The sequence below is a fragment of the Acanthopagrus latus genome, chromosome 15 (genome assembly GCF_904848185.1).
Source record: "Acanthopagrus latus isolate v.2019 chromosome 15, fAcaLat1.1, whole genome shotgun sequence".
Classification (NCBI taxonomy): Eukaryota; Metazoa; Chordata; class Actinopteri; order Spariformes; family Sparidae; genus Acanthopagrus; species Acanthopagrus latus.
Genome location: NC_051053.1, coordinates 9,015,412 through 9,042,034, shown reverse-complemented (window position 1 = coordinate 9,042,034; position 26,623 = coordinate 9,015,412). Strand labels below are relative to the sequence as shown.

At 38.7% G+C, this 26,623-nt stretch overlaps 1 protein-coding gene across 1 annotated transcript in view; it reads left to right on the top strand.

The window, feature by feature from the left end:
* lmbrd1 (LMBR1 domain containing 1) overlaps positions 1 to 26,623 on the top strand; it is a 60,761-nt gene that overhangs the window by 29,234 nt on the left and 4,904 nt on the right. The window contains exons 8-14 of the mRNA XM_037123728.1: positions 7,990 to 8,115; positions 8,999 to 9,151; positions 12,991 to 13,055; positions 13,242 to 13,344; positions 15,057 to 15,161; positions 15,247 to 15,396; positions 16,260 to 16,341. Coding sequence (XP_036979623.1) covers positions 7,990 to 8,115; positions 8,999 to 9,151; positions 12,991 to 13,055; positions 13,242 to 13,344; positions 15,057 to 15,161; positions 15,247 to 15,396; positions 16,260 to 16,341 — 784 coding nt within the window. The remainder of the gene's footprint in view (positions 1 to 7,989; positions 8,116 to 8,998; positions 9,152 to 12,990; positions 13,056 to 13,241; positions 13,345 to 15,056; positions 15,162 to 15,246; positions 15,397 to 16,259; positions 16,342 to 26,623) is intronic.

Genomic DNA, 26,623 nt, shown 5'->3' with positions numbered 1-26,623 from the left:
TATTAAAGTAGTTAAAGTAGTTTATGTTGCTCTGGCACAGTGACAGTCCTACAACTGCAGTATATCAAACTGAGCGCAGTCTTCACTGCTGTGCACATTCACACTTCACAAGAACTAGAACAAAGTTCAATTCACACAGATTCAAAACTAGTTCATGTTCAGAGTTCATAATTTGGAATTTACTATTTTTCATTGTCCAAAAATAAACTTTTTTTTTCTGTTTGTCTTCAATACAGCCTATTACCCATCCAGCCCTAGCATCCAATTCTGTTGGGGTTGGGCTATGATTTTTTAACAGTAAGGCAGTACAGCAGTATATCGATTTTTTGCATTAAAAAGATGTCATAATAATGCATTACTAAAAGGCTTTTGGTAAAATTATTACCTGTCAAGAAAAACTTTGCCAGCCCACCTTGTCGGCAACAAGGTCATATACGACATCACATATGTAGTATATGACATACTAAACATCACTTGAAAGCAGCATGTTATAATGGTACCACATTGTAGATGTATTCATCATGATAGAAACCTACCCAAATGTCAACTATTTAAGGCTCTCTACTTTCATCTCTTCACTATTAACTAAAGTAAAGAAGAGATGAAAAAAAATTAAGTGCATAAAAATGAATATTGTGTGAAAAAAACTCATCAAGTTTATTTGAATGGTTAACCAGCTTTGCATTGGATTTGAGCTGAGAGTTATAGCCATTTTAAACTCAAGCAGTCACTTTTTAAAGGTGAGGACCTTATTCAATAATGCAAATCTATAATTAAAGTAAATGTCTTCCACCTGCTCTGGATTGTTTGCACTTGCATAGCCCCTCTTTATTATTTCCCATTTGTTTGATTGTACCTAGCTGTGATGACATGAAACTGATTGGACCCACATCAAAGCTCATGCATCATGTGAAGTCCTTGGTATCATTTAACAGCTTGCCTTGCATATTGACTTATGACTCTCATGGCTCTGTCTCCCATGGACCTACCTTTCTTTTGCTCTTAAATTGCCAGCCATAAGATGCTGATGCTGAACTAAAGTTGGGAAGATTAATGTCTGTTGATCTAATCACAGGCCTTGAGATTGATCTGGGAAGATGGGGTCTCAGATATTTAAATTTCATATATACAATTTATATTCCTTTCCGACCCTCAAACTTTTTGAAGTGTAGAACTCTGCTAATGGATTTTTCAAACACGGCATGTAACATTCATGCATAAGTGCTAAGTCCATATTTTCATAACCCATTTTAAAAGCAAAATACTATTAACTAAGCACTATATATATAGTACTATGACTATATATACTATATAAAAGTAACAAAGAAATTAGGACAGGACAATCAGGATCATTAAGTTGTCTTTCTGTTAACATGTATATACTGTTTCAGCAAACTGATGGTGACACCAAATGTAGCTGCTCATAAGGACAAAGCCTTACAAAGCATTATCGTTACTACAAATTGACCTTGACCATTAAGTGTGTAATACTTGAAAACTATTTTGGCTGCAGGTGAGGGCCTGAATTTAGTCACTGAGGGTGGACGGGTTTGTGGATTTGCTGAACTTCATGTTACTAAAAGTAAAGGTGACAACACAGTGGTAGACAGGCCTTTTTTGTAATATGTTGCAGGCATAAGTGTATATTCACAAAAATCTGTCTTGTTTTCATACTGAATTCAGTGGATTATGGGTTAGAAGGATTTGTAAATCATTGCATTCTTGTTTTAGTTAAATTTCAACTGTGTCCCAACTTTTTTGTCACTGAATTGACTACACTATAAGCTTTTGTCTTGAAATGTAATAGCAGCAAATTACAGTCCTCATGATAAAGCAGCTCCTAGACAAATCAAAACACAGAACAAGCTGAGCTGTGGTGCACAGCTGCAGCGTAACCTGGGTGACATGTTGGTTTGTAAATTAGGACTGTTTCTCATTGAGGCTCTTGATGTTCAGTTATTGAGTAGGCCTGCACTGAAATATATTTATACCAGACATCCAGCAGGAATACCCATTGTATTAGTTTTTATCTAAAAAATTCATGATGCCATTCGCATAAAGGGACATTTTTAATTGCTGGAAACCAGCCTTAATACCACTCACCAGAGGGCCACACCAAATCTCCAATGTGGTTATTAGAATCTCCATGTCCTTTCTGAGACCTGAGTCATACAGGAAAAAATACAAGAAAAATATCACTTAATAAACATTAACAGCTTCAACATTTAACTTTGTACAACAAGTCTGTTCAGTGTCCCAGCCAACACCTAGGGGCAGTGTCCGGAAATTGTAAGTGTTGCAGCATAAGCATGTGTGACAGGGACAGTAGTGATGGTGCATGGAAACTGTTCCTGTGGCCGGTTACTTTCACATACAGTGCACCACCAGAGGGGAGAGGTTGTCCAAGGTGTGAGGGGTTCCTATCCAAGTCCCATGTCTGCAGTCCTGGCTGTCTGTTGTAGTCTGTTTCTGTTTTATTTGGTGGGCAATCCATACCAGACGGTGATGGGGCTACAGAAAACAGATGATTGCAGTTTAGACCTGGATTGCCAGCCCCTGTGGAACTTCCTGAGCTGGTTTAGAAAGTACATCCTTTGCAGGGCCTTTTTGGTTATTTTGTCAGTGTTGGATGCCAGCTTCAGATCATGGGAGATTGTGGAATCCAGAAACCTGTAGGTTTTCAGACACAGTGCAATAGAGTATGTTGATGGGGGTTGGTGTTGGAGGGGCTCCTCCTGAAGTCATCTGTTATTGCCACAGTTTTGAGCATGCCCGAGGTTGTTATGTATGCACCAGAGTACCAGCTGTTCATCCTCCCTTCTGTATGCAACTCATCACCATCCTGGATAATGCCAGAGTTTAACAGATGGGTCTCCTGAGGTGCAGTCGTTTGTGTGGAGGGAGAAGAGCCATGGGGACAATACACATCTCTAGGGGACACCTATTCCTGACTGTCCGGTTGCTGCATGTGATACCCCCAGCCTCACCTGATGCCTCCTGTCTGTCAGGAAAGTTGGTGATCCACTGACAGGTTGGAGCTAATACATTTAGTTCTGTGAGGTCACTGTGAAGGATTTCTGAGATGATGATGTTTGCTGCAAAGCTGAAGTTAACAAAAAGGAGACTTGCCTCAAGGTACTCAGCATGTTAGATGTAGTCCCATGTTTACTACAATGTCCACTGATCTGTTTGTCTGGTAGGCAAACTGCTGGGGGTCCAGCACAGGGTCAGTGACATCCATCAGGTGGGGCAAAACCAGGCCCTTACAGGATTTCATGATCACAGACATCAGGACAACAGGCCTGTAGTCATTGAACTCTGAAATAAAGGGTTCCTTGGGATGATCGTTAAGCCTCTAAAGCAGGAGGGGATTCACATAGGGGCCAGCTGATCAGCAGGGACTCTCAGACAGGAGAATGACATGCCATCTAGGCTTGGTGACTTCCTGGTCATCTACCTCTGAAAGAGCCAAAACAGTGGTGCAGTTGGTTGTGTGACGTCTGAGTCAAAGTGGGTGATAAATCTATGGTAAAACACATCCAGGTCTTTAGGCCAGTTGATGGCTCTTCATAGGGTGAGGGGATGATTTTCTGATGTCCTGCAGGCCTCTCCACACTAATGGAGGGTTGTTGGCTGAAAACTTGTTTTTCAGCTTTTCAGTGTAGTTTCTCTGATCACCTTTGTCAGTGTGATTCTGGCCTTAGCCTGGTTGTACAAGATTCTCTCACCACTTCTGCAGGCCTCCTCCTTGGTTTGACAAAGCATCCTGACTTTAGCTGTGAACCAGGGATTCTTGTTGCTGTATTTGCTGAAGGTTTTAGTCTGCACAAACATCCTCGCAAAACTGATATGATGTCGCAGTGTCAGGGAGTTTGAACAGGCATTGAGCCATTGTTAATGTTTGTATTTTCCTGCTTCGACAAGTCAAAATGTTTGATGTGAAAGGGTCTATCTACTAAGATGACAATCAAGAAGAACATGCTCTAACCTTGTAGCTCAAAACTTTGATGTTAGTTTTCAGTCTCTGTCAAGAAAACATCTGTTGATCTGTTCTGGTTGAACTTTGGTAACCATTGGAAACCCAGATTCCAAAGAAGTCAACAATGTTGCATAAAGGGTAAGTTAGACAGCTCTGAAACTATTGAAAGAAATCAGGCAGCAATTGACCCTATTACTTTTCCCGATCGTACTCTTATGTGTTCTTGCACCAAATGTTTGTTGAATTAATCTGTTCCTGAAATGCTTGTGGAGATAGACATATTAGAATATTTGTATTCAAGAATTACATTGAAAGATTGACTCATTTTTTAAACAAATATTAATAAACATTTGAAACAATCTATTAATGTTTTTACTATAATACCCAATTCAACTAAAGTGCCTGTATGTATTTGATAAATACACTTTTATCGGTCTTTGAGATAGAAAGATAATCATTTAAAGTGTCCAAAGGGCTCTGTAGCATATTTAATTGTTGTTCATGGTTTTAGTGTTTACATTTTTGAACATTTCATTGTGAAGACGTGGGTTATAACCTTAGCATTCCGATTACAGCAAACTATTTTTGTTAAATATTGAATGGACTCTGCGTTCTGAGGGTAATTTCAAAACAGTCACTGCGGACATTGCTCTTTGCTGCTTTTGACTTCAACTATTGGTGAACAGATTAACAATGCAGCACAGGTTGATCCATGGAGGGCATGTTCTTTGTGAAAACCAACAAGTTCTCAAGGCTAATTTGTGGTCATGGAATAAATTTACAGTCCTACTCATGGATATGTAATATTTTTATAAGGTCGAACATTGAGCAGAGGCTTAGTAAAAGCTGACAAAGCCATGAACCATGTCTCTGTCACTGTGTCCCATTTTGTGATTTGACCAATCTAAATAATCAAATATATTTGAATAAAACTTAAATATTTAAATGCAAGTGTGTTGCCACTTGATCACACTTCTTTGTCAGTCCTGACCCCATTATCATAATAGTCAAGCCGTTTAGAAATAAGAAGGTGTCTGTTCTACTCCTGGATGTAAAGATGGGCGAAAAACCTGACCGACCCAGTCACCCTTGAATTTTAAAATATTCCTTTTTCAAGATTTTGCACTGTCTTCAGTTTGACAAACTTAAATGATCAGCCATTGTCTTGAATTGGTAGAGAGACAAAAACATCTATTGAAATGTCCCTAATATCACTCAACTAAACATGATAAGACCTTAAAAACACTAACTAGTCAATTATTGAATCATTGGATCATTTATCTCTGTGGATGGTCCGTAGGTTGCTCAACCTAAAACTCATGTATGTTGACAATCCGGGTTGGCTGCTGTGGAGTAGTTCATGTTTCACCTTGGGAACAAGAAAACAGTGTGCTAGCTCTGGCAACAGGTACTTTTTAACAAGCAAGCAGTCATACACCTAGACCCTCAATATTCTTAGTGATCCCAAATGCTCCTCCAGTTTTGGCATCTGCTCCTGTCTTGTTTTTATCCAGTGCTTCACACTTTTGTAACAAACATGGCAACATGCAGGCAATATTTTGGAGTTCAGTTCCAATCTCTGTGAGACGGGAATCAAATAAGTCCATAATAGACTGTAAAGCGTCTCTGTGATTGCTGATTTAATGAACTAAACAAAATCACGAGAAGTATGGCTTATATTCATTTTTTATCACATTCATCATATGCTTCAGCCAAGATGTTCTAAAATGTGACTTGACCTTGGTGTGTGAAAACAGTGACCACAAAGAGCTCAGGGGCATCTGGTATTTAGAGAACATTTCTTAAGATGTGCAAATGTACAAACATACAGAAAATGTGCTGGAGTGGGCACTGTGCCAGGATTTTTTTCTGTCACATTTTGGGTCATAATGCAAAACACTTATGTGGAGGAAATTACTTGTGAAATACCACAGCAGACTGATTCAATGTTTTTAATTATTCATCAGAACATTTTTGCTCCACGGCCTGAAAAAATGCCTTAAAAATGGCAGGGGCAACAACTAGTGATCATCTCTTTAACTGTCAGTCAGCTGATGTGATTGTCATTTGGCCCAACTTGTGTACAGACTTTGAAAGTTTTCGATTAAATGAAAATATAGGAGGCACATAATTAAGAAAATGAAAAAAAATATAGCTTTATAAGTGATGTCTTTGTGGAGAAAGCTGGATTTCATGATCTTTATGACCTCTAATCAACATCTCATTTCTAGCAGACACACATACGCATTAACAAGGCTGTTCTGCATTACGTTTTTGGAGCTTTTCTTTCTTAATGCTCCAACCAGCCGAATTGTCCTATTAATCAAATAGAATTATGAAATGTGTATGTGCTAATTTTAATAACTTTGAATGAGTGAGCTTGGTGATTTTACATTAGTTGAATTATTTTAAAGCCACCTAGCAGTTTGAGTCCTTCCAATTAGCTGCATTACACTGGATTGACCTCTTTATCAAAAGGTATGAAGAATGCAGAGGGGGACCTCCTTTGCCTCCTCCCTTCTGGCTCCATCATCCCAAGTAGAAAGAGCAACAAAGAGGAGGCTTGTGTAGGAGACCCATGTCCACTTAGTTCTCCCTCTTCCCACTCAGCAGTCACATGACTCTCTGAATGATTTCAGCCAGTAACTCCCCCATCAAATGGGACACACACACACACACACACTCCCATCCGCCCTGCTCCAAGCTATTTCTGGTTATCATTGACCACGCTGGGTTTTGAAATAACTTTAATGAGCAAGCATGATAATGTGTGAACTATACATGTGTGCTCCAGCAGAGGGACACCTGTGTTTTTTCCCTCCTTTTATATTTCTCCCATGTAGTTGCACATTTGAAGGGAAGGGAAATGTTTCTCTTGGGATCTGGGACAGGTTTTCCTTTTATGAGTGTGTTTGATATTCGGGACATGCTCCGGCCTTAAGAGCTCCATGATTCATTGCAGGAGGCGACATTCGCCCATAGCAGAGATCCACAGCAGAGACTAATAATAGTCTAGCCTGACTTAGTATCCCATGCGACTCTCGTACCGCTACCTAACACTCAGAAACTAGTAAAAGTTGGTTGAGAAAAATATAGGCTCTGACGTTTCTCCACTTGAAAAATAGAAGAAAGAGGGCAGCATCTTTTGACAGGGCTGAAAGTGTCTTTGCACAGAGGGCCCCTTTGTTTTATTATGAGCCCATAAAACGGCACTCCTCCAAGCTGCTTAGAGTGAGACGATACAGGGAGAGCAAGAAAGCATTTGGCTGTTGGTGTAATTTTCATCTGTATTGATTAGTCTATTTCCTGGTATTAGAGATTTCCATCATTTTTAATTAAAGTTCAAGCACCCCTTCAGGAGGTTGAAGCCCACTATCAGCTGAAAATTGTCTTTTGAACTTGGTGTACATATTCTCTCTCTGCTTCTCCATGCTGTCACTATATGTATGTGCATCTCCTTCTGTATGTATGGCTATCATTGTAAATTATTTATACATTGTATGTGCCGCTTGATAGAGAAGAAAAGTTGATGTTTATTCATTTAAATTCATGTCATTCAGTATTGATGGAACCTTGATGCCCACTCCTCTAACCCAGATTTTCCTCCCTAAAATTCTGCCTATAAAAATTTCACCAAATCCTGGATAGAGGATGGTGCTGTCACATGGGGGCACTGTTAAGCTGTAAATTGCATCAGAGTGATATAAGGCAGTGATATCCACACAAAATGGTTGCAGCAAGTTCACCAATAAACCTCAGCACAATTATAGATTCCACCATTTTAATATTCTTTCCTCTATCAAAAATGACATAGCCCGGGAGGCCAGGGACTATATGATTTGCAGTGTGTGTGTTTACTTACCCTCATTTGACTGTTGGCAGGTTCCACATAGTGATGGGTCTGTCATCAGGCAGCCGTGGGTATGTGTGGGTGGATGCACGTGCCATATGTGCCATCCCCCTATGACAATAATGTGTGATTATAATGGTGGGTTTGCACTGTCTTTCAGGCATACGGTATGTCTGTGCTGCCTTTGAATCTGATAAAAGGCACCCGCAGTGTGGTGTACGAACGCCTGGAGAACACAGAGGACATTGATGATGTTGAGCATCAGATAGAGAAGCTGAAATCCAAGGTTGGTCTCACCAAATGACACAAAGTAGTAGTGCTTTAGGTGACATAAAGACAAGACAAAGTGCAAATTATATCCAAGTCATGGTATAACTTCGTAGAACATGACCTAGAGGATGTAGATCATTACATCAACAACAGTGGTATCAATTTAAAATATTAGACTGTTTTGTTTTTACATATTTCAATACAGTCTTCTGTTTAATAATGCATTCTTTGAAAGGTACACATGCTTAGCCTCCTGTTGCCCGGTCTTCCTTATCTTTCTGCCGTGTTCCTCTGTCTTAGAATGCAATTTTTTATGGTTAGTGTTGTCCTTATTGATGAAACCCTTGAATGCCATCAGCACAAACAAGCAAACAAAGTAGACATATCTGTTAGTTGCTATTAGTTGCCAGTGTCAACATGAAGGAATGAGCATTCATCATTCCTCCTCTGTCCCCCTACGTAGATATAATAATTGAAAATCAGTTATGGCTGTATGAAAGATTACATACAGTAGGATCTAAAGTGCAACACAGAACACCCACGAAACAGTTTGCTTTAATAGGTGAATGGCAATAGCCAGAATACTTAACCGTGAATAATTTATTCAGGGACTGAAGGTAGAGAAATAGCAACTTTTATAACATAATTTGTAATAGCACTAATTATAACTGGCAGCTAAATTATACCCAAATCATTAGACCGCACTGTTTAATGCTTCAAAAATCCCCTGCTGACATAATAACTATATCCAAAGAGAATGTTAAATATATTTTTAAATGCAATCCTGGTTTTCTTAATGAATATTTTGGGAATCTCAGGGTAGGTTAAAAACCTCAATTATCAGTTTTGCATGCTGTCTTCTTTAAATACCCTTATATGGCTGTTTGTCCTCTCGCCAGTGCAATGATGGACGTCCCCTTTCGTCGAGGGACAGACACAACCTGCAGGAGCTAGAGAGCAAACTGCAGGTCCTCCAGCGCAGGGGGAGACACCTGGAAATTGCCGAAAGAAACTGCTGCACTAAAGTGGGCTCTGCTCTCAGGCCTATCAAGGTGAGTCTTGTGATAATGGAATTGGCTCTAGTGTCTTAATATGGAGTGTATTGTATACAAACACAAATCGTTGTAATGTCTGTGTATTGGATGTGATCTTACAAACAACATTATTTTACTTCATGTGTTCAGGCCTTGTTTTAATTGGTTTCCAAGTAGCGCTGGTTAGGGCTCCACAATGTACCACAGCTAATTTGATGTATTTTCACTTAATAGTTATGTAATTTAAAAATTCTTATTTGGCGAAGGATACCGCTTTTGCTCATCTCCTCCTGCCACCCCCAAAAAAATGTTTCTTTGTGCTCAAGTTCTAATCTGGACTGCTCTAGATTTACTTTTAGTTCTACTTCACACAACAGCATATTTACACAATTCCCATGGGTAGTCTCTTCACCTAATTTACTCTGAAGTCTCTCAGGGAGACTCACATTTCTCAAGCAGGATCTCATGGTGCCCCAGGGACTCACCAAAGCAACCACAAACTTATCTTTGATTTTACTTTTTTTGGGGTTGGGCGCCGAGCACCTGGACCTCGTCTATGCATTTTCAGTATTCTTGTTCCCATATTCAAATTCGCCCTTGGGAAAGAAAAGGGGTTATACCACAAATTGTTTAGGACTCAAAGGTGTGTTATGTAGTTTTATCTTTTCGAAAGATTTCATTTACTGAATTGGCTGTCCAAATAAACGGAATAAACAATGTCTTTGTTTTCATGGCTGATGAAACTACATAAACAATCTGACCTTAAAGGACAATACGATTTTGCACTGTTTTACTTTGTTTATATTTGCTGGACCCTGCCACTTCTCTTTCTTCAAACAGTGTTTTGAGGACCTTATTTTCCTCTGAGAACTGCTTGTTTATTCAGTTATGCAAGAAAATACCAGTAAAATTTGTATTTTACCTCATTAAAATAGTAAATAATAAAATTCTAAGTTTGAATTTCTTCTCCAAAACTACATAGTGCCCTTTCGGAAAAAAACCCAAAAACATTACACTTCAAGTGGCCCATTCCAGACAAACATCCGGAGACTGCTGCCTGGATCCTCAGTGGATACCTTCACTGAAGCACCAGCACAGAATAACCACATCTAATTATATTCTGATATAACTGATCCATTTTTTCAGTCATGAGCTACACAGTTTCGTACAATAGTTTGTGCAGCTTAAATCATCTAGATTGTAGAAAGAAAAGTACTTGGGTCAAGTTGAAAACAACAACTTACCAAAGTTCCTATAAAAAAATGTTCATCACTACCAAAATCCCTCAAGGTTGCCTATTCCCACTCATCCTAACTACTTTCTGCATCCTACTCAAACCAAACCACTCAGTTACCAGGGAGCAGCAGCTGTGATCATTAGCATCTTTGTAGTAAGTTTGGCATATAAACAGCACTGCAATTTCTATTTTCAAAAAAAAATCCTAATTTGAATTGCGCAAAGCCCAGAGGCTGTCTTGACCAATATTAGAATAACAGAATCATCAACTGTAATTATTCTGGGTCAATGTGATAGTGGTGGGTGAGGAAAGTATTTTTTTTCCAAAATTTTCCTGAAACCTATCACAGTAAAAAATAATTTACCTTTGCTCATTTTCTCTAAGATGTAAATTCTACTTCAAAGGCATATTATCATTCTCTGGAAACATATTTGTGAAGTCCTATATTTGTATGCTACTTCTTTACACCTGAAAGACAACCAACGAATGATATCAACACCTCCTGCCTGCCAGATACAGGTTAAATGTTGGCTGTGGCAGGTAAAAATTTGAGGTCACCTGTCACCAGGAAAGCTTATTTGAATATTGTGAAACAATACTTTAAAAATGAAATCCTTAAGTTAAAAGTAGTCGGGATTAATGTTTCATGAAATATCACACATTCCACACTGACTCAGTTTTACAACGCTAACCCTTCTGAATAGATTTCAGAGGTGATTGACAGAATAATGAGTGGTCAGTGGAAATACCAAGAGACCTGCATTCAACAGGGTGCTTTTTCTACTCACACACTTCTTGCTTTAGATGTTGAACAGGAATAAGACTAATGAACCTGGCCAACATGCTTTTAAATGTTTCACTGCAAAAATCTCCACACCTTTTGCCCACAACTACAGTTAGTGCATAGTGCACATAATAGCATGCATGCTTGACATGCCCTTATCGTCTGTTGTACCTGACAGCACAGCAATCAAATAACTTATGGGCGACAAAGTGAAGCAAAAGATTAATGAGTGGAGCAAATCACAAAAATGCAGATGCTTTTATACAGGCAGGAATGATTGAATGGTTTGATGAACATAATATTGATGTATGATATAATATAAATCAATTGAATACCAATTAAAGAGAAGAGAGGGTTGCTAAGACAGGGAGATGTGTGTTGGTTTGTTCTTTGAATTGCCACCCATCTGAAGGTCCCACTGTTTTCACATGACATTTTCTATCTTGACTGACCGGACAAGTTCCAACCTTATTCTCATAGTTCACATTTTACATCTGCACTGCCATTCATTTTCCAGTATTTTGCTGCACTGCAGGCATGCACAAACAATTTAAACCAGTGCCTGTAACAGTTTGTCTTTAACCAATGGGGGTTGCTGCTAATGATAGTCCCCAGACTCAAATTTAAACAGTAATGAGTTGGGAGATTTATTTACTGTATACTTAGGCACTGGTGCAGAGTGATAAGCCAAATGATTGTGATGTCTCCAGAGCAGTTGTGCCACTGTTTCTCAAACACATGCTGTCTTTTTTATATCAACCATGGGTGAGTGAGAATGACTCATTGAACATGTCGAACAGCTATGGTCACATACTGTAGTGCTTGGACCTCACAAAAATAATTACTATGTTTTGATGGGATCATAAAACAAAGGTGAGAAAGAAAATGAGTTTTCAAGCAGAGCAGAATAAATTATAATACAATGCCATTCTCTTTGTTAGAAAAACAGTGCCACCTTTTCATTTAAGATATTGAAAATAAATTCCATCTTACAAGATTTAAATACTTTTTAAACTTTTTTAGCCTTGAGTACAGTATTTAATTTTCAGAAGCCACAGTTAGGAAATGTCTGCTTTTTGCTTTTGCTTGGTTGGATTAGGAGATGGCAGTTTAATCAGTACATTTGAATGACTGTGTTTTTCCTCCATCTGGCCGTCTAACATATCAAGTTGTCAAACAATAATGACAAAAAGTGTGGTGATTATCAGTTTCTTGATTGTAATTGATGCTTTTACGGCAATCATTGAGAAACAACATGAAGAATATTTTTTTCAAAGCTAATTTGGATGAATAATTGTGTTTTTAAAAAGTAAAGTACTTCATAATTGTTTGTATCTTGCCAATGACATTGATGTGTCAGAGGTCCTAGCATGCTAGAGTGAAGAAATTAACACACTCCTGTTTTACTTCGTGTCATATATTGCTCAAACATCACATGTTCACATGATTTTTTCATCACAATGGCTGTTAAAAGAGATGTTAGCTAACGCCCTCTTGAAGGCGGACAGTTGATAAGGTTTATTGCCTTTTTGGCTGCCACCCACATTTTGCCCCCCTGGTTGCAACCTCCCCCTCTGTCAGGGCTGTGCCATTGCTCCCCCCCCGTCACCTTATGCAACAGTGCCAAACTGAGGCTGGCCAAGCCATATGGTCTGTCCTTGTCAAAATGGCAGAAAGGTTATATTTTCTGACCCATTGGAAGCATTTGAAAACATTTATACCGCTTTATTTAGGCTTCAGGCATGGGGTTCACCATAAGAGCCGATCCTGCCTTTGGTTGTGGATTCATATCATGGTTTGGTGTTTGGTTTAAGGCATTGTTGTTGTTTTTTTCAGATATTGCTGGGGATTTTCTTCATCCTGGTTGCTCTGCTGTTCACTGTCGCCCTGTTCATTTCAAAGTAAGTCATGATATGTCCTGTAACAACATGATTTTAAAACAATAAACTTTACAACTATGTGTCATCAAGTTGGACAGTGCAACACAAAACTGGACTATGTAGTTATTTCTATTAATTGTTTTGTTTTCAAGGAGATATACACACTTATGATATACACTATATTGAAGTATTTTCTTTGTGTTTCAGTTTGGATAAAGCTCTCCACTCTGCTGGCATCAGCTCGGGATTCATAATCTTTGGCACCAACCTCACCAATCCTCTGAATGAACTTCTATTAGCCTTGCAACCGGTGAGTATCCCCTCTTCTCTCATGGTGAAAAGATGATTATCCTTAGTTAAGATATGCTTAAAGCCATATTTGCTTGTCTCCATCATCATTAAACTAAATGAAGCTTAATTTGAAAGCTTCATCCTTTAAATGCACTTGTAATACTGTTAAAAACTTGAAGTTTATGTGCATCAGTTTAGTGCAGGTGAACTTTGGAATAACAGAATCTCATCTACAAAAGCAGTGACATTCACTAAGTGAGTCCTATCGCTCTAAAATTTCAATTCACAGTTTGTTACTGGAAGCTTGATAGTACACTTAGAGCTCATCGAATCAGGGTATTTATCAATCTCAGAATCAGATTTGAAATGGAAAATGCAACCATTATCACATTCTTTGCTTGTCATTTAACATATTTTTTCATGTGAAATTGTGCAAAACTGTGAGCTTTCAAGTTGCCAAATAATTAATCTATATCATGTTCAAGCATTTGTATGACATGAATAAACCTGTGGATTCTGTAAAGCAGTATTAGCAATGTGGTTAAAAGTCTGGAGCTTCATTTTGAGATTTTAAAATGTGAACTTTTGAGATTGACAGATTATTAAATCCCTACCATTGCTTCTTTCCTCCAAGTCGTTGCCATGGGTATGGATACTGAAAAGAACCACCTCTCTTAAACTTAGTATTCTACTGCTGAGTTTAGAGGAAAAAAATGACTGACAGCTCAGACCATTAAAGAATTGCCTCATAGATACCGGCATTGATTAAATGTCTAAGGCCAGTGTTTAGAAGTATGACCTTGGTATTTAAAGAATTAAGTGTACCAAATCAGGAATGGGATACAGTGCTCTATAAGGATCAGGTTTGAGGTTATAGCAGATCATTTCAGGTCACAGAACAAAATAGATATTTACGTTACAGGCACTGTGATTTTGTCAACACTATATCTGTAAATAAAGTATTTGCAGATTAATAGGAAGAGGACAGGAGTGCATATTTTAGAGTTCAACATTCTTCAGTGACCAGCTCAGATGTGCTTCAGGTGACTGGGCTTAAACAAGTGGTATTGATGATAGGAACTCATTGACAGCTCCAAGCATCTTTCAGAGGCAGCCAGCCTGAATGTTTGGCTCTGAAAGCAATAATCAGTGGTGGAACAAGTACTCAGGTCTTTCATTTGAGTAAGAATAGTTATACCACAAAGTACTACGTTGCACGTTAAAGTCATGCATTCAGAACTTTACTTAAAGCAACATTTTTTTTTAAATAACAGCACACAAATCATTTTGATTGTACAAGGTCTTGTAATAGGGTGAATGTTGTCTCTGTCTCAGCCACTCTGCCCCCCCATTACTTGTTTCTGCACTATGTAATTTCAGTGAGAGGGTCAGATCACAGCGTTACAGACAGGTTTACTTCAGCATCCAAGTTTTTAAGACTTAACATTGTTATGACGTAATAAGTTTTGTCTGTATTTCACACCTGCTTTTCATCTGATAAATTGTTACAGTACTGGGATTTCTACATAATGTTGCTTTCAATTAAGCTACATAAGTATTAATATGCTTAATTTACAAAAAGTTCAATATTTGCCTCTGAGACATTGTGTAGTAGTAATCAAGTACTTGAGTTGATGTTTTTAGTTACTTTCCTTCACTGTCAATATTGACTTTATATGTGGGACTTGGATGTGATATACGTAGCTGACTTGTGTCCTTGGTATATCGCAGGTCTTCCCATTGGATTATATCCTGATTACGGTCATCACCATGTACTTTGTTGTCACATCCATGGCTGGCATTCGCAACATGGGCATCTGGTTCTTCTGGATACGGGTGAGCAAAGGATGTACTGCTGTGTTGCCTTAAAATGTATGATTTGTTTATTTTGAATTACACATTACCATTTTCTCGTTTTCAGCTGTACAAAATAAGACCTAAGAGGACTCGCCCCCAGGCTCTCCTCTTCCTCTGTATGATTCTACTACTGATTGTCCTTCACACCAGCTACATGATCTACAGCCTCGCCCCGCAATATGTCATGTATGGCAGCCAGAAGTATCTTGTGCAGGTGAGGAAATGTATCTGTACATCTTGCCGTGGATGGGGCTCTAACGATGCCACTGTCGGTCAGTCAGTTGGTTCAGACCATTTCGGTCCAGCTGGGTGTAGGCAGCAGCATGGTCTCCACGGACTGGCAGCGTAGCTTTTAGATGCTTGTTCTTTTTGGATTCTGTCCGTCGGTATTAGACTATGTGGCTATTACTGTGTGGATCTGTTGTTTGACAGTCTACCCTCTGTGTGATCTGATGCAGCTCCTCTCTCGCGCGCGCTTGCCGTGTGGGTGTATGCATGTAGTTTAGATGCACCCTCATGTCTACGCTTCGTCTAGAAAAATCTTTTAAACAACATAATTAAAATGAACCACAGTGTTGTTTTTGCTGAAACATCCTCTTTTTTAAATGAGCGAAAATAACCTTTTTAAAACCAGCTCCATATGACTCACAGGGTAAACATGGCTTGTTCTTCTCTGCTTTCACCGCCAGCATTTGAATGCATTGTCTCGCAGCATTTATACCAACCTAGCACATTCAGTGGTGTCTGCAGTGCATATTAAGTGCTATGCACAGTAAATTCCTTATATCAATGTGGTAACCTTTTAAATTCCTCATGTGTTACTGTAAATATCAGTGTATTTACTTGGTGTTTGGGTTAACTTCCAATTAATAAAAGCCTGTTTTGCTCTGTTAGTATCTGATTTAAAACTCAGAGCACAACACAACAAGGTAGTTCCATAATTCATAGGAAAAAGCCAAATGCTGTTCGGCATCTTAGATTTTCATTTTCTGGAGCCATAAACTGTTTGTATCGCATGAAGAAGCTTGTACTGCTCCTTTGCTGAATAGATACATGCCTCTTCTGTTTTGTGATCAGAGTCAGATGCCCTCAGCAGGTCCTTCGTCTGGGAATGCTACTTTTGGCACAACGAGGATCTGTGATGCTGACGCGCCTGAGGGTAAGTCTGTTGTTTCGGCGAGCACAGTAAGGTAGCGCTGGTTTTGAGTGAGATGTTGGAAGAACTTACAAAACATCATCAAAGATTTATTCCTCACAAGTCGAGTCTATACTAGAAGAAAGGAAGGACATCGTACAACCCGGCCATATCGTGTAGAACACTGTTCAGTAATCTTTATCACCATTCATTATTCATTAGAGGGAATAATACCAAGGACAAACATTTAGTAATGCAGTACATGGCCTCTTGCTGTATCCATGCCAGTGCTTATTACAATAAACCAGCCATGAAAAAACAAACATGGAAATGTACATCACACCAGTGGGCTTTATCGTGTTAATTTATTCATTTGCTGAGTGCTGAAGGACAGCTGTTGTTGGTGGTTGAGCAGATATGATGCAATTCTCATATGTATCATTCACGTAAAGGCTTAAAGAAAGAAATCAAGATCACAAACAGACTTTATTCTTTGATATACCTGTCATATCTTAGATCCCTGCCCTTGTTTTCCTCTACAGTACAACATACACAGACTCACTTTTACACTAGTGAAGTCATTCCACAGGGTCTGTCCTCAACCCGTTGGACTGTGTGGGCTCTTGTGCATGTTTATTTGTATTAGCGGAGGTGTATTAGTCTTGGGGATAATAATTTATTTATTCAAATGAATCAAGGTGTCGGGCCAGAACAGCTTCTCCTGAAGACAGAGAATTGCATCACAATTAGTGAAACTACTGGCTAATGAGTGAGGATGGGTTTAAATGTCAAGTTTGTAATAAGAAACAGAGTTCCTGTGAAAACAAGGAGGTAGGAGTAATTATTTTTACATTCCAATAAAATGTAAATGATGTTTGATGTTCATTTGTCATTTGACTGTGTGAGTCTGAAACCATTGCGATATTGTTTAGTTGACTATATGTTGGAATACAGGTATATTAGGTTGTATGTTTTGTTTTAATTTGGTTGATTATAGCTGGGTTTTTTTTTACTGCATCACGTTGGTTGTCATTTCTACAAGGGTCACAAATAGATTAAAAACAAAATTTTGCAAACAAGGCTGACCTTTTAAGAAAATGTTATAGTCATATGTGATAATAAATATTGTATATAGAGTCAAATTCCCAATGAAGCATGTGTAGGTAGCATGCATGTATGCATGCTGTGAAGTAGACTGCTGATAGCAACTGTAGGCATGGTAACTGTCTTGTTTTATTTACACTATGTCTTTAGCTATATTGTCACTGGGTCCCCTCTCCTGTATAAGTTACCATGAAGACATTTTCTTAAGTGACTCCCATTGCCATTGAGAAACACATGAGCCTGGACCTGTTGTGGCAGCAAAGTTTGGAATGACAATGAGGTGTATGCCTGAATACGGCAAAGATGTTACAGATAGCCATTACTGACTCGGTCTTCATGAATAATTTTCACTTTATTCAACAGTAGTGAAAATTATGTTGAGACGGAGTAAGACAGGCAGAAAATAAAAATCTAAGTGGAGACAGACGAGTAACTGCAGAGATCAAAGACATGATATGATTTGTTTACAATAATCTGATGTGCAGTCATATACATTCAGGTCCTCTCCTACCTGCAGGGACGAGAGACTTTTTTTTTTTAAACACATTGCAGCAAAAAGGCTGTGCGTAAATCATTTGGCTGATAGCTGTCTAGAATAACATAAAAAGTTTCTGTTGAATCACTGTCCCTGTTGTTCTTTTTTTTATTATGTTGCTGTTACAGTATAGAATGAGGTGGCATACTGTTGGTAGGTGTGTACAAGATAGGAATTGATTGCGCAGTGTCGACCACATGACTTGATTCAGAGCACTGCAGTGCATATTCAAAGCCATATTCGATGACACACCATTTGTCATGAGCCACAAGGTATTTCCCTCTGAAAATGTGGTGCTATATACTGTTGATAAAGTAGTAACTTCTCATATAAGTATCTCCTCGAACCTGCAAAGGAACATTGTGATATAATTTATGGGCAGATAGTTATGGTGTGATAAATGATGTGTTGTTGAGCTTTTATTTGTAAAATATTAGATTCATACTGTGTAAACAGAAACAACTTTGGCGAACACTTGCTAATTCCTCACTCAACTAAATAGGAATAGCTTGAGAGTCATTTAGAGGTGCAACAGTAGTCAATTGAGAGAAAATGAATCATCAGCTGCTATGATAATCATATTATTGTTTGAGTTATTTTAATGTCAAACGTTTGCTCCTTCGAGCTTCATAAATAAAAGGATTTGCTACTTTTCTTTGCCATTTAGGATAGTAAATGAAGAGAATTCAGGTTTTGGACAGTCTGTTGTCCAAAAGAAGCAATCTGAAGATGTCACTTTGGGCCTAAGGAACCATAAGTGATTATTGTATTTGGTTGGGATTTGGAGTGGTTGGGCAGCAGATTTAGTTCATGATTGTGACCTCATCAGGGCTATACAGTTTGTAGGTGCTGATGCTGAATCAGTGGCACCTTGCACTGAAAGCAGCCAGTGGTTGCTGTTTTCTTTCTTTAGAGGTCCATGGTCAAAGAGAGGCATAATTAGAAACTGGTATGAATACATTAATTGTAGTGACGCTTATGGTGAAACTGGAAAGTTTATGGAGGTGCATAGTCCGGAAAATACAGTATATATACCAAACAAGATACAATAAATATGATGTATTTTTTTGACAGCTTTAATAACATTTAGCTAAACAATTGTTAACGTTGCATTCAATTCATGCCAGGTATTTAGGTTCATAACAATTATAATAAGTGATAATTTAGAAAAACAAAACGTAAGTACTCCAGAACTCAAGAAAATGGAATATTAATCCAGCAATGTTTACATGTGATAATAATACCAATACTGCCAACACTGAGCAATTACATAAACTGACAATCCTCTATAATACTCTTGTTTACATGACTGCCCAGACAGAATTGGGGAAATTAATTGGCTTTTCTTTGTTTGGTTGTTTGTTTTTCTCAAACAAGTAATTTGGTTCCTGTCCCACAACAATCACAACCCGAACAGATTCAGCCATGATTCTTCACCACCTTGTCATGTTGTTTTATCGCAGCCTGGAAGCTGTTTCCTATCTGACCAGAAGAGAAGTTGTAGATAGCGGTTGAAGCTGAACGGAATTAAGTAAGCAAAATAATGTGTCCCTGGCACCACAAGACCCGCATTTTGTGAGTGTCACAGCCTGTTTTTATATATGTTCAACTACTGTTAATTACAAAGGGCACGTGTCAAAGGATTATTGGATCTGTTCATTTAGGCAGACTTTTTGGCACACTTCAGTGGTGTTACATTAAAGGAGTCGTGGAGTCACTAGGACAATGGCCAGCAGTATTTCTACTCTCTCCTTGCACAAGCTCAGGAAGACTGATCCTATTTTGGCCTTCTTGGAAACAGCTCCTGCTTTCATAACAGCCGTTGTACCACCTACCATGAGGAGGAGGAAGTGTCAAGCCGAGACAACACATGCGACTGAGAGGGAACGTGATCAAAAGCTTATCGAATGATATACTGTAGAAAGTAACAGGTGAAGGATTTCTTTTGTGTGGTGGAAGAGTATAACGCTTTCTTTCCTAATTCACATAAATCATATTTATATAAAGAAGAGAGCACCTCATAGCAGCAGCCATTGGTATGAGGTGGTTTGTTTTATTTTATAATGTCTGAAGCCGTGAAAAGGTTGGAGAGAGGTATGAGTGTAGAGTACTAAGTGGCTACGTGTCAGTTAGTAAACTCATCTAAATGTGCTGCCAGATCATTCATACAGCAATTTCTGTTGTTTGTTTGTGTCAATATGAGCAGCCTCAATCTGGAAAGTCATGATGATTAAATGTAAATTGGAAAGCATTGTTATGGCATTCACATAAAATATGCAATTCCTAGGCCTGTATCAGGTTTGGAGCTTCATTCATAACACTGACATTCAAAATCTAAATCAACCTTTGAATGCTGCGCGTGCTTTTATTATTATCATTTAATTATTTTGTATTTATATACATGTCTATTCATTATGGGCAAACCCAGGATTTATGCACAAATTAAGATAATGAATATTAAAATATTATTCATATTATACTATTTGGTACAATTAGATTTCAGTGTTGACAACGTAACATTGTTTGCAACTACGATCCTAACATTTCAAATTACTACAAAAACTCAAAATTTGAGATATAATATAAGATGCTCACAAGTCACATTATGTTTTTACCTAACAAAATATTCTGCTTCAATCTTAAAGTGAAACTCGCGCCAAAAAGCAACCAAGGCTTTGGTTGTGAATGTATATCAGTCAAACCTTCATGTAAAAGCGTAATTACAACGAAAGACGAAATAGCCCCAGCACTCCATTGAAAATTTGCTTGCCCGAAAACAAAACTACGGTAAATCTTAAAAGTGCCTCTATTATCGTAATTATGCTTTTACATGAAGGTTTGACTCATACATTCACAAATAAAGTCTAGGTTGCTTTTTCGCCAGAGTTTCACTATAATTTTGGCTTTTTTTGTAGTAGAGAACAGCAGAATGACTGTACTACATTCACTTTTTTTTTTTTTTTATTAAAAAATAATGTAGAACCTTGGATTCGAAGACAGGAGACAGTGAGAAAGTACATCTGGTACCTGCGTATCAATACAGCTTTAAAAACTGAGCATTGAAACTGTTTAATAACATTCAGAATTGGTGTGTGGTGATAAATCAATATTGTTAAAACTAATTCAGTACCACCCTACACAGGAGAATGTGTATCTCATGTACACCTGCTGCATTATATTACATCCGTATTCACTGCAAGCCTAAACCTTATGTTGTTGACATCTGTGACATTATATTGGCATGAATTATATATTATGGTATTTAAATATTTAGATATTGGTTGCATTCTTGTAAGCTCTCTTAATTTAAAAAAAAAAAATCAAATCCAGCTCTACAGCATTAAAGCAGACAGCGTGCTATATCTGTATCTTTGTCAACATGGAAAGAGTATTCCTCATGCCATGTTTCCTGGGAGAAGAAAAACTTTACCGGAGCATGACCAAGAGATTCAGAAACATGAATATGAATTGACAAGGCCCCATGCTGTGGATGTGAAGAATAACAATGGTGATATACTGAAGCAGAAAAAAAAAAAAACAGGAGCAGAAAGAAAATGAACAGGGCATCTGCAAGGGCATCTCTCTGTAATAACTCCGAGTGTGACACGGGGTGAAAAGACAGCAAAGGCAAAACGAGTGTAGAAGTCAAGCCGGTGACTGATTTGATCAGTTGGTCACAGTGGTGTAATGACACTAACATCTTGGTAAGCAGGTACTCAGTGTCGAGCTCTCCATTATCTACTCCGAGGTCATTACCACACCGTTACTCAATTATTCAGCATAATGGAAATGGATCTTCAGGAATTAGATGCCATGGCCTCACACACCTTGCACCCTCTCTTCAGTATGCAATTTAATGCGGTGCATGCAGGTATTTTCAGGACAGGAATTATTGTTACATGAGCTTCTGTTATCTGGACCTCCAACTAGCAGTGATGCTGTTTTCCTCTTCATTTTAGCAGCTGTTCATTTTAGCATGGGTAAGGTTTTGTCTTATATTTCATTTTACCATGGGGTCCAGTAGTCTGAGACCACGTTGAAAATATCAAATAACTTCACGCATACCTGGAAATAATCAGAAGAAGGAAAGAAACAGGATCAGTTGTATCCAAAGCACGGCCAAGCAGACCCGAAGTGACCGCACTGTCAGAGGATCAGTACATCAAGCTTAGTTCATTGAGAGATAGAAATGCAGCCTCATCACAGATACAGACTTGTCTTTTCTAAAATGGAACACAAAACTCCAATTAGCAAAATGCAAAAGGTTAACGAGTAGTACTTTCTAAACCACTTCTCAGGAGAGGAATCAAGCACTTGAGGTGGGCGAAGGATGACCAGAATTTCATGGTGGATGAATCCAAGTTTGAGATTTATGTCAGTAACCGAAGGAGCGATAAGGAGACAAACAGAAAAGAGAACGATAACGTAGTGTCTCAAACCAACAATTAAACAAGGTGGTGGCACACTGATACCTGCACAGAGCTGACTCCACTTGGACCCAGGAGAACTACTTTACCACTCCATTCCACAGAGATATGCTGCACCCTGTGGTTCATATTTCTATGGAGAAGGATTCATACTGAAGCAACATAAAGAGCTCAAACACACCTCAGAACTTTGTAAGCTGAAGAACAGTAAAGAATGAGGAGTCCTGACTGTCACGGACTTTCCTTTCACAGTCACCTGACCTCAGCCCCACCGAACATTTCTGGGGGCGCTCGAAGAGTGAGAAAAACAGGCCGTCTTGTCATCAAAAGAAAGTTTGTCGATCCCTGTGTCCAAGTCATGCTGGGATAACGTGTCATCAGGTTTTACACAAGCTTGTGGAGTCCATGCAGGCTCCAGTGCATGCTGTCATTAAAGAACGTAACAAATAATAACATAATAAATACTGAGATGTTCTGAAATGAATGGACATTTATCAAATAGTCAACGTTTCAACCTTAAACTGATATAATCATTCGTAATGAAGTGAACTGTATTACAGTCTGAACAAAATAGTTTTCTAACAAGTGGTCTCAGACTTTTGGACCCCACTGTATTTCTGTTCTCACTGACACACGAGCGTGAATGCCTGTAGCACTAAATCTCTCAAGTTTGGTTTCACTTTGTCTGTGTTTTTATTTTGCTCAGTAACAACTAGTATTTCAAGCTTCGGTGTTCATTGTTAAGAGATGTTCAAATAAACGTTCGAACTTAGAGAGAAAAGAGCTCCAATTCCTCTAAGTGGCAGATTTTAGTATGTCCAGTGGTATAAATGTGTTTCGTGTTAAAACCTTTATGGCTCAGAGAACTGAAACCTGATGAATTCTGAGCGTTAGTTGAGGCTGCCGTTTCCAATTATTTTAACCACCGTCATGCTGCAGCTGATGGTGGGCGAGTCAATTTGATCAGAATCTCTGACTCTCATACAAGTTCATCCACATCCCCCATCTGCCCTTGTCAGTAAAAAATGGTAGTCTTCGTACACCACGCTCTATGATGACATGATGATCTGTATTTTATGTTTTTTTTTGTCTGACTAATTGTCTAATTGTTGAGGATCTCAGATGTTAATGATTCATCAGACCCATTTGAAAAGGCCTTCAACTCACTTTTTTGTTGCATTGGATTTTTCTTAATTGTGACGCGTCCCATCACAGATTTATCTGTCTTCATGTCCATTTCTAATGATCACTCCTTTGCTCTAGTAATTAACTGTCTCCTCTGTTGTTCACTGCTGTCAGGTTAACGCCTCCATCATCACATCTGTAACTCCCACTATCGGTTACATTAGTCTCTCCTGACAGTCTGACCAATGATTTGTAATGACATTCTGTCCATAGCGAACCTGACTCAATTTCATTTCCCAAACTAAAAGATTCTTTAAGAGATAATGTATGTCAGATTTCCTGAGAAACCCTGTGCATACATGACAGGCATATTACAAATCTCTCTGCTATCTCAACATCACTTCTTATTAAAAGGCAGGTCAAAAACATATAAAAGTGCACCTTTGCAGCGAGGAAAGGTTATTTTACACTTAACATCAATAAATCCAACCCCAGGTTTTGTTTTTGACACAGTTGCTCAATTTACCACAACATGCCCTCTGGGTCTCTTTCCTCTCTCTCTCTCTCTCTCTCTCTTTTTTCCACATTTAAGGTCGAAACTGTCAGAGATGAAATTAAAAACGTTATGGTGTTAGACCCCCGATGCCCGTCTCATTGTGTAAGCTGAATTCCAACCATGAGCCACCTCGGAAGACATTTCACAATTTTTCTTGTTTGAATCCCACAGATGAAACTTTACACTGCGGACCGCTGTCTTGTTTCCTAGCAACTTACCAGTTCCCACAGCATTGTTTTAAAGAGCTTCAGGGTGGAAGACGGTCCTAATTTTTATGTGTTGCCTCTGAGATGTCAGGTGCCCAGGCAATTTTCAACAGGAGGCTCCCTCAACCCCTTCACAAATTAATAGTAATTGTCTTTGCATCAAGGGGATCATCGTCAATTTGTGTAACAATGGAACATGTCAATCAAAACCTATTCTCCTGGAAGAAAGACGTCCATCTTGTAATTCAAAGACACCTCTTACCTTTTGTAGATAGAAAGATGGATAGATAGATGGATAGATAGAATTGGTTTGTTTGGTATTGAATAGACTTCCTATTAATTAATAGAATTAAAAACTCTTTCTGATCAAGATCAGTAATTAGATGAGTCTAATAAAAATGGCTCTTTTTGCTTAAAGCTGCTCCAATTATTATTTTTCATCTTTGTTTCCTGCTGCAGCTGGTACCATTTTTTTAAGCTATCGAAAGCAACTATAGAGACAGCTATTTCCCTCAGGAGGTGGTTGAGACAAAAAAAGGGGATAAAAAAAGAGATGTACATCCGTCTGTTAAATTCACCATATGTAATTCCTGCCACTGGGGGTCTTTCAAACAAAGGAAAAACAAAAAACAGAAGTACTGTGGGATCGTGGGGATTGTCGTCATGGTTGTTAAACAACCACTGCTGATGAATATCTGTCAGGCAACCAAATGAAACGCACCACTACCTCGAGAATGTGATTACCTAATTCTCTGGGTTTAAACATCGAACACAACTCAAATCAACAGAATATACAGTAAAGGTCTAATTGTTTTTAGACATTTCAATGCTGAAATGTTATGCTGTTAAAATAGACTGGTGATGTAGCTGCACCCACAGGTCTCAATAATGACCCTGTTGAGTAAAGTCATTTTCATTTCATTCATGCACAGAAAGTAAATATAAAGGCGCGACAAATCATCTTGTTTTATTGGGACGAGGTGCATTTTTCTGAGGTTTGCAACCTGAATGAAGGTGTCTCTGCACAGACAGACTACTGTATATGCGGGACTTTACCAATGGGCAAGTGGAGCCTTTACATCCACTTATTGTAAATTTACCTTGCAGTACATGGGAGGTTCTGGTCAGCCATTTATTTGTAACTCTGGTCTACCGTAGGGGGTTGTCTGATATGTTTCTTTTTCAGGGCCGATACTGATGATGATTTTTAGTAATCCAGGAGACCAGTAATTGGAATGGATATACATTTTTATTTTTATCTCATCACCAATCAGACATAAGAAAAAAAAAAGATGCTGATAACTGTAAAAATGCTGAATATCCACCAGGCTGATGAATCAATCTATATTTCAATATGATAACATACACATCTTGCAAACACGCATATTGGAGCATACAATTCACTAATTCCTGTCATTACCAAAATGGTTTTGATGAGCTGTCTAGGAACAAGACCTGCATTGTAAATAGCAGGAACTTTGTTTCTTCGCTCTCAGCTGGTAAAAGGAGTGGTTTAGGATGGGTCGAGTAAGGCAAGGTCACTTTGACTTTATGTCTGTCTGCATCTGAAGGTCTTGACTGTTTCTCAAATGGATCTTGTCTGCAAGTAAAAACAAGAAGAAGAAGAAAAGATTTTGCAAAAAAGATGCATTTGGTGAACACTTATATGAGGAGCCAGAGTTTTGAAAATAGCCCTGTTGAAGGAACAGCAGCATCCTCTAAGGACATTGCGATGAAAGTGCTCTGTTGAAAGTAAAAAGTGTACAGTGTAGGAACGTGAGTGCTTACCAATAGAGAGGCTTTCACAAAGAACTGTGTGTGTGTGTTTGTGTGTCTCTGCGTGTGTTTATGTGTTCGGGGGTTCCTGCATGTGTTTGTGTCTGAACGCAGAGATGAAAGTTATACATTATGCATCACGCTACACGGGGCACCACTCACCCAGGTATCATGAGTCAAGGTGAAATTACCTGCACTCGCACGCTGCCCCTGTGCTCTTATCGGAGCACGGTAATGATTTCAAGGTGAAGTGGGTCAGTGGTGTACATGATAATGTATTTAGGCAGACCACTGTTGTGAACCATCTGCAGGTCCCACTCGGAGCCCCACAATTCAGGTGAGCAGCTGGAGAGCTACAGATGGCTGAGGCGCTGCAGGAATAGAGCGGGGTCGTGGGGATGTAGATAGACTTGCTTCTGCTATTATCTGTTGATCCCAGCTAAGTGCAAGCCGATTGTTGGTATACCCTCAGAGCCCCGTGAGCCCTTCCTATCTAATCTTGATGATACATGAAACAGACCTGCATCTGCCTGTTTTTTTTTTTTTTTTTTAAGATTTCAAATTTCAGCACTCTGGA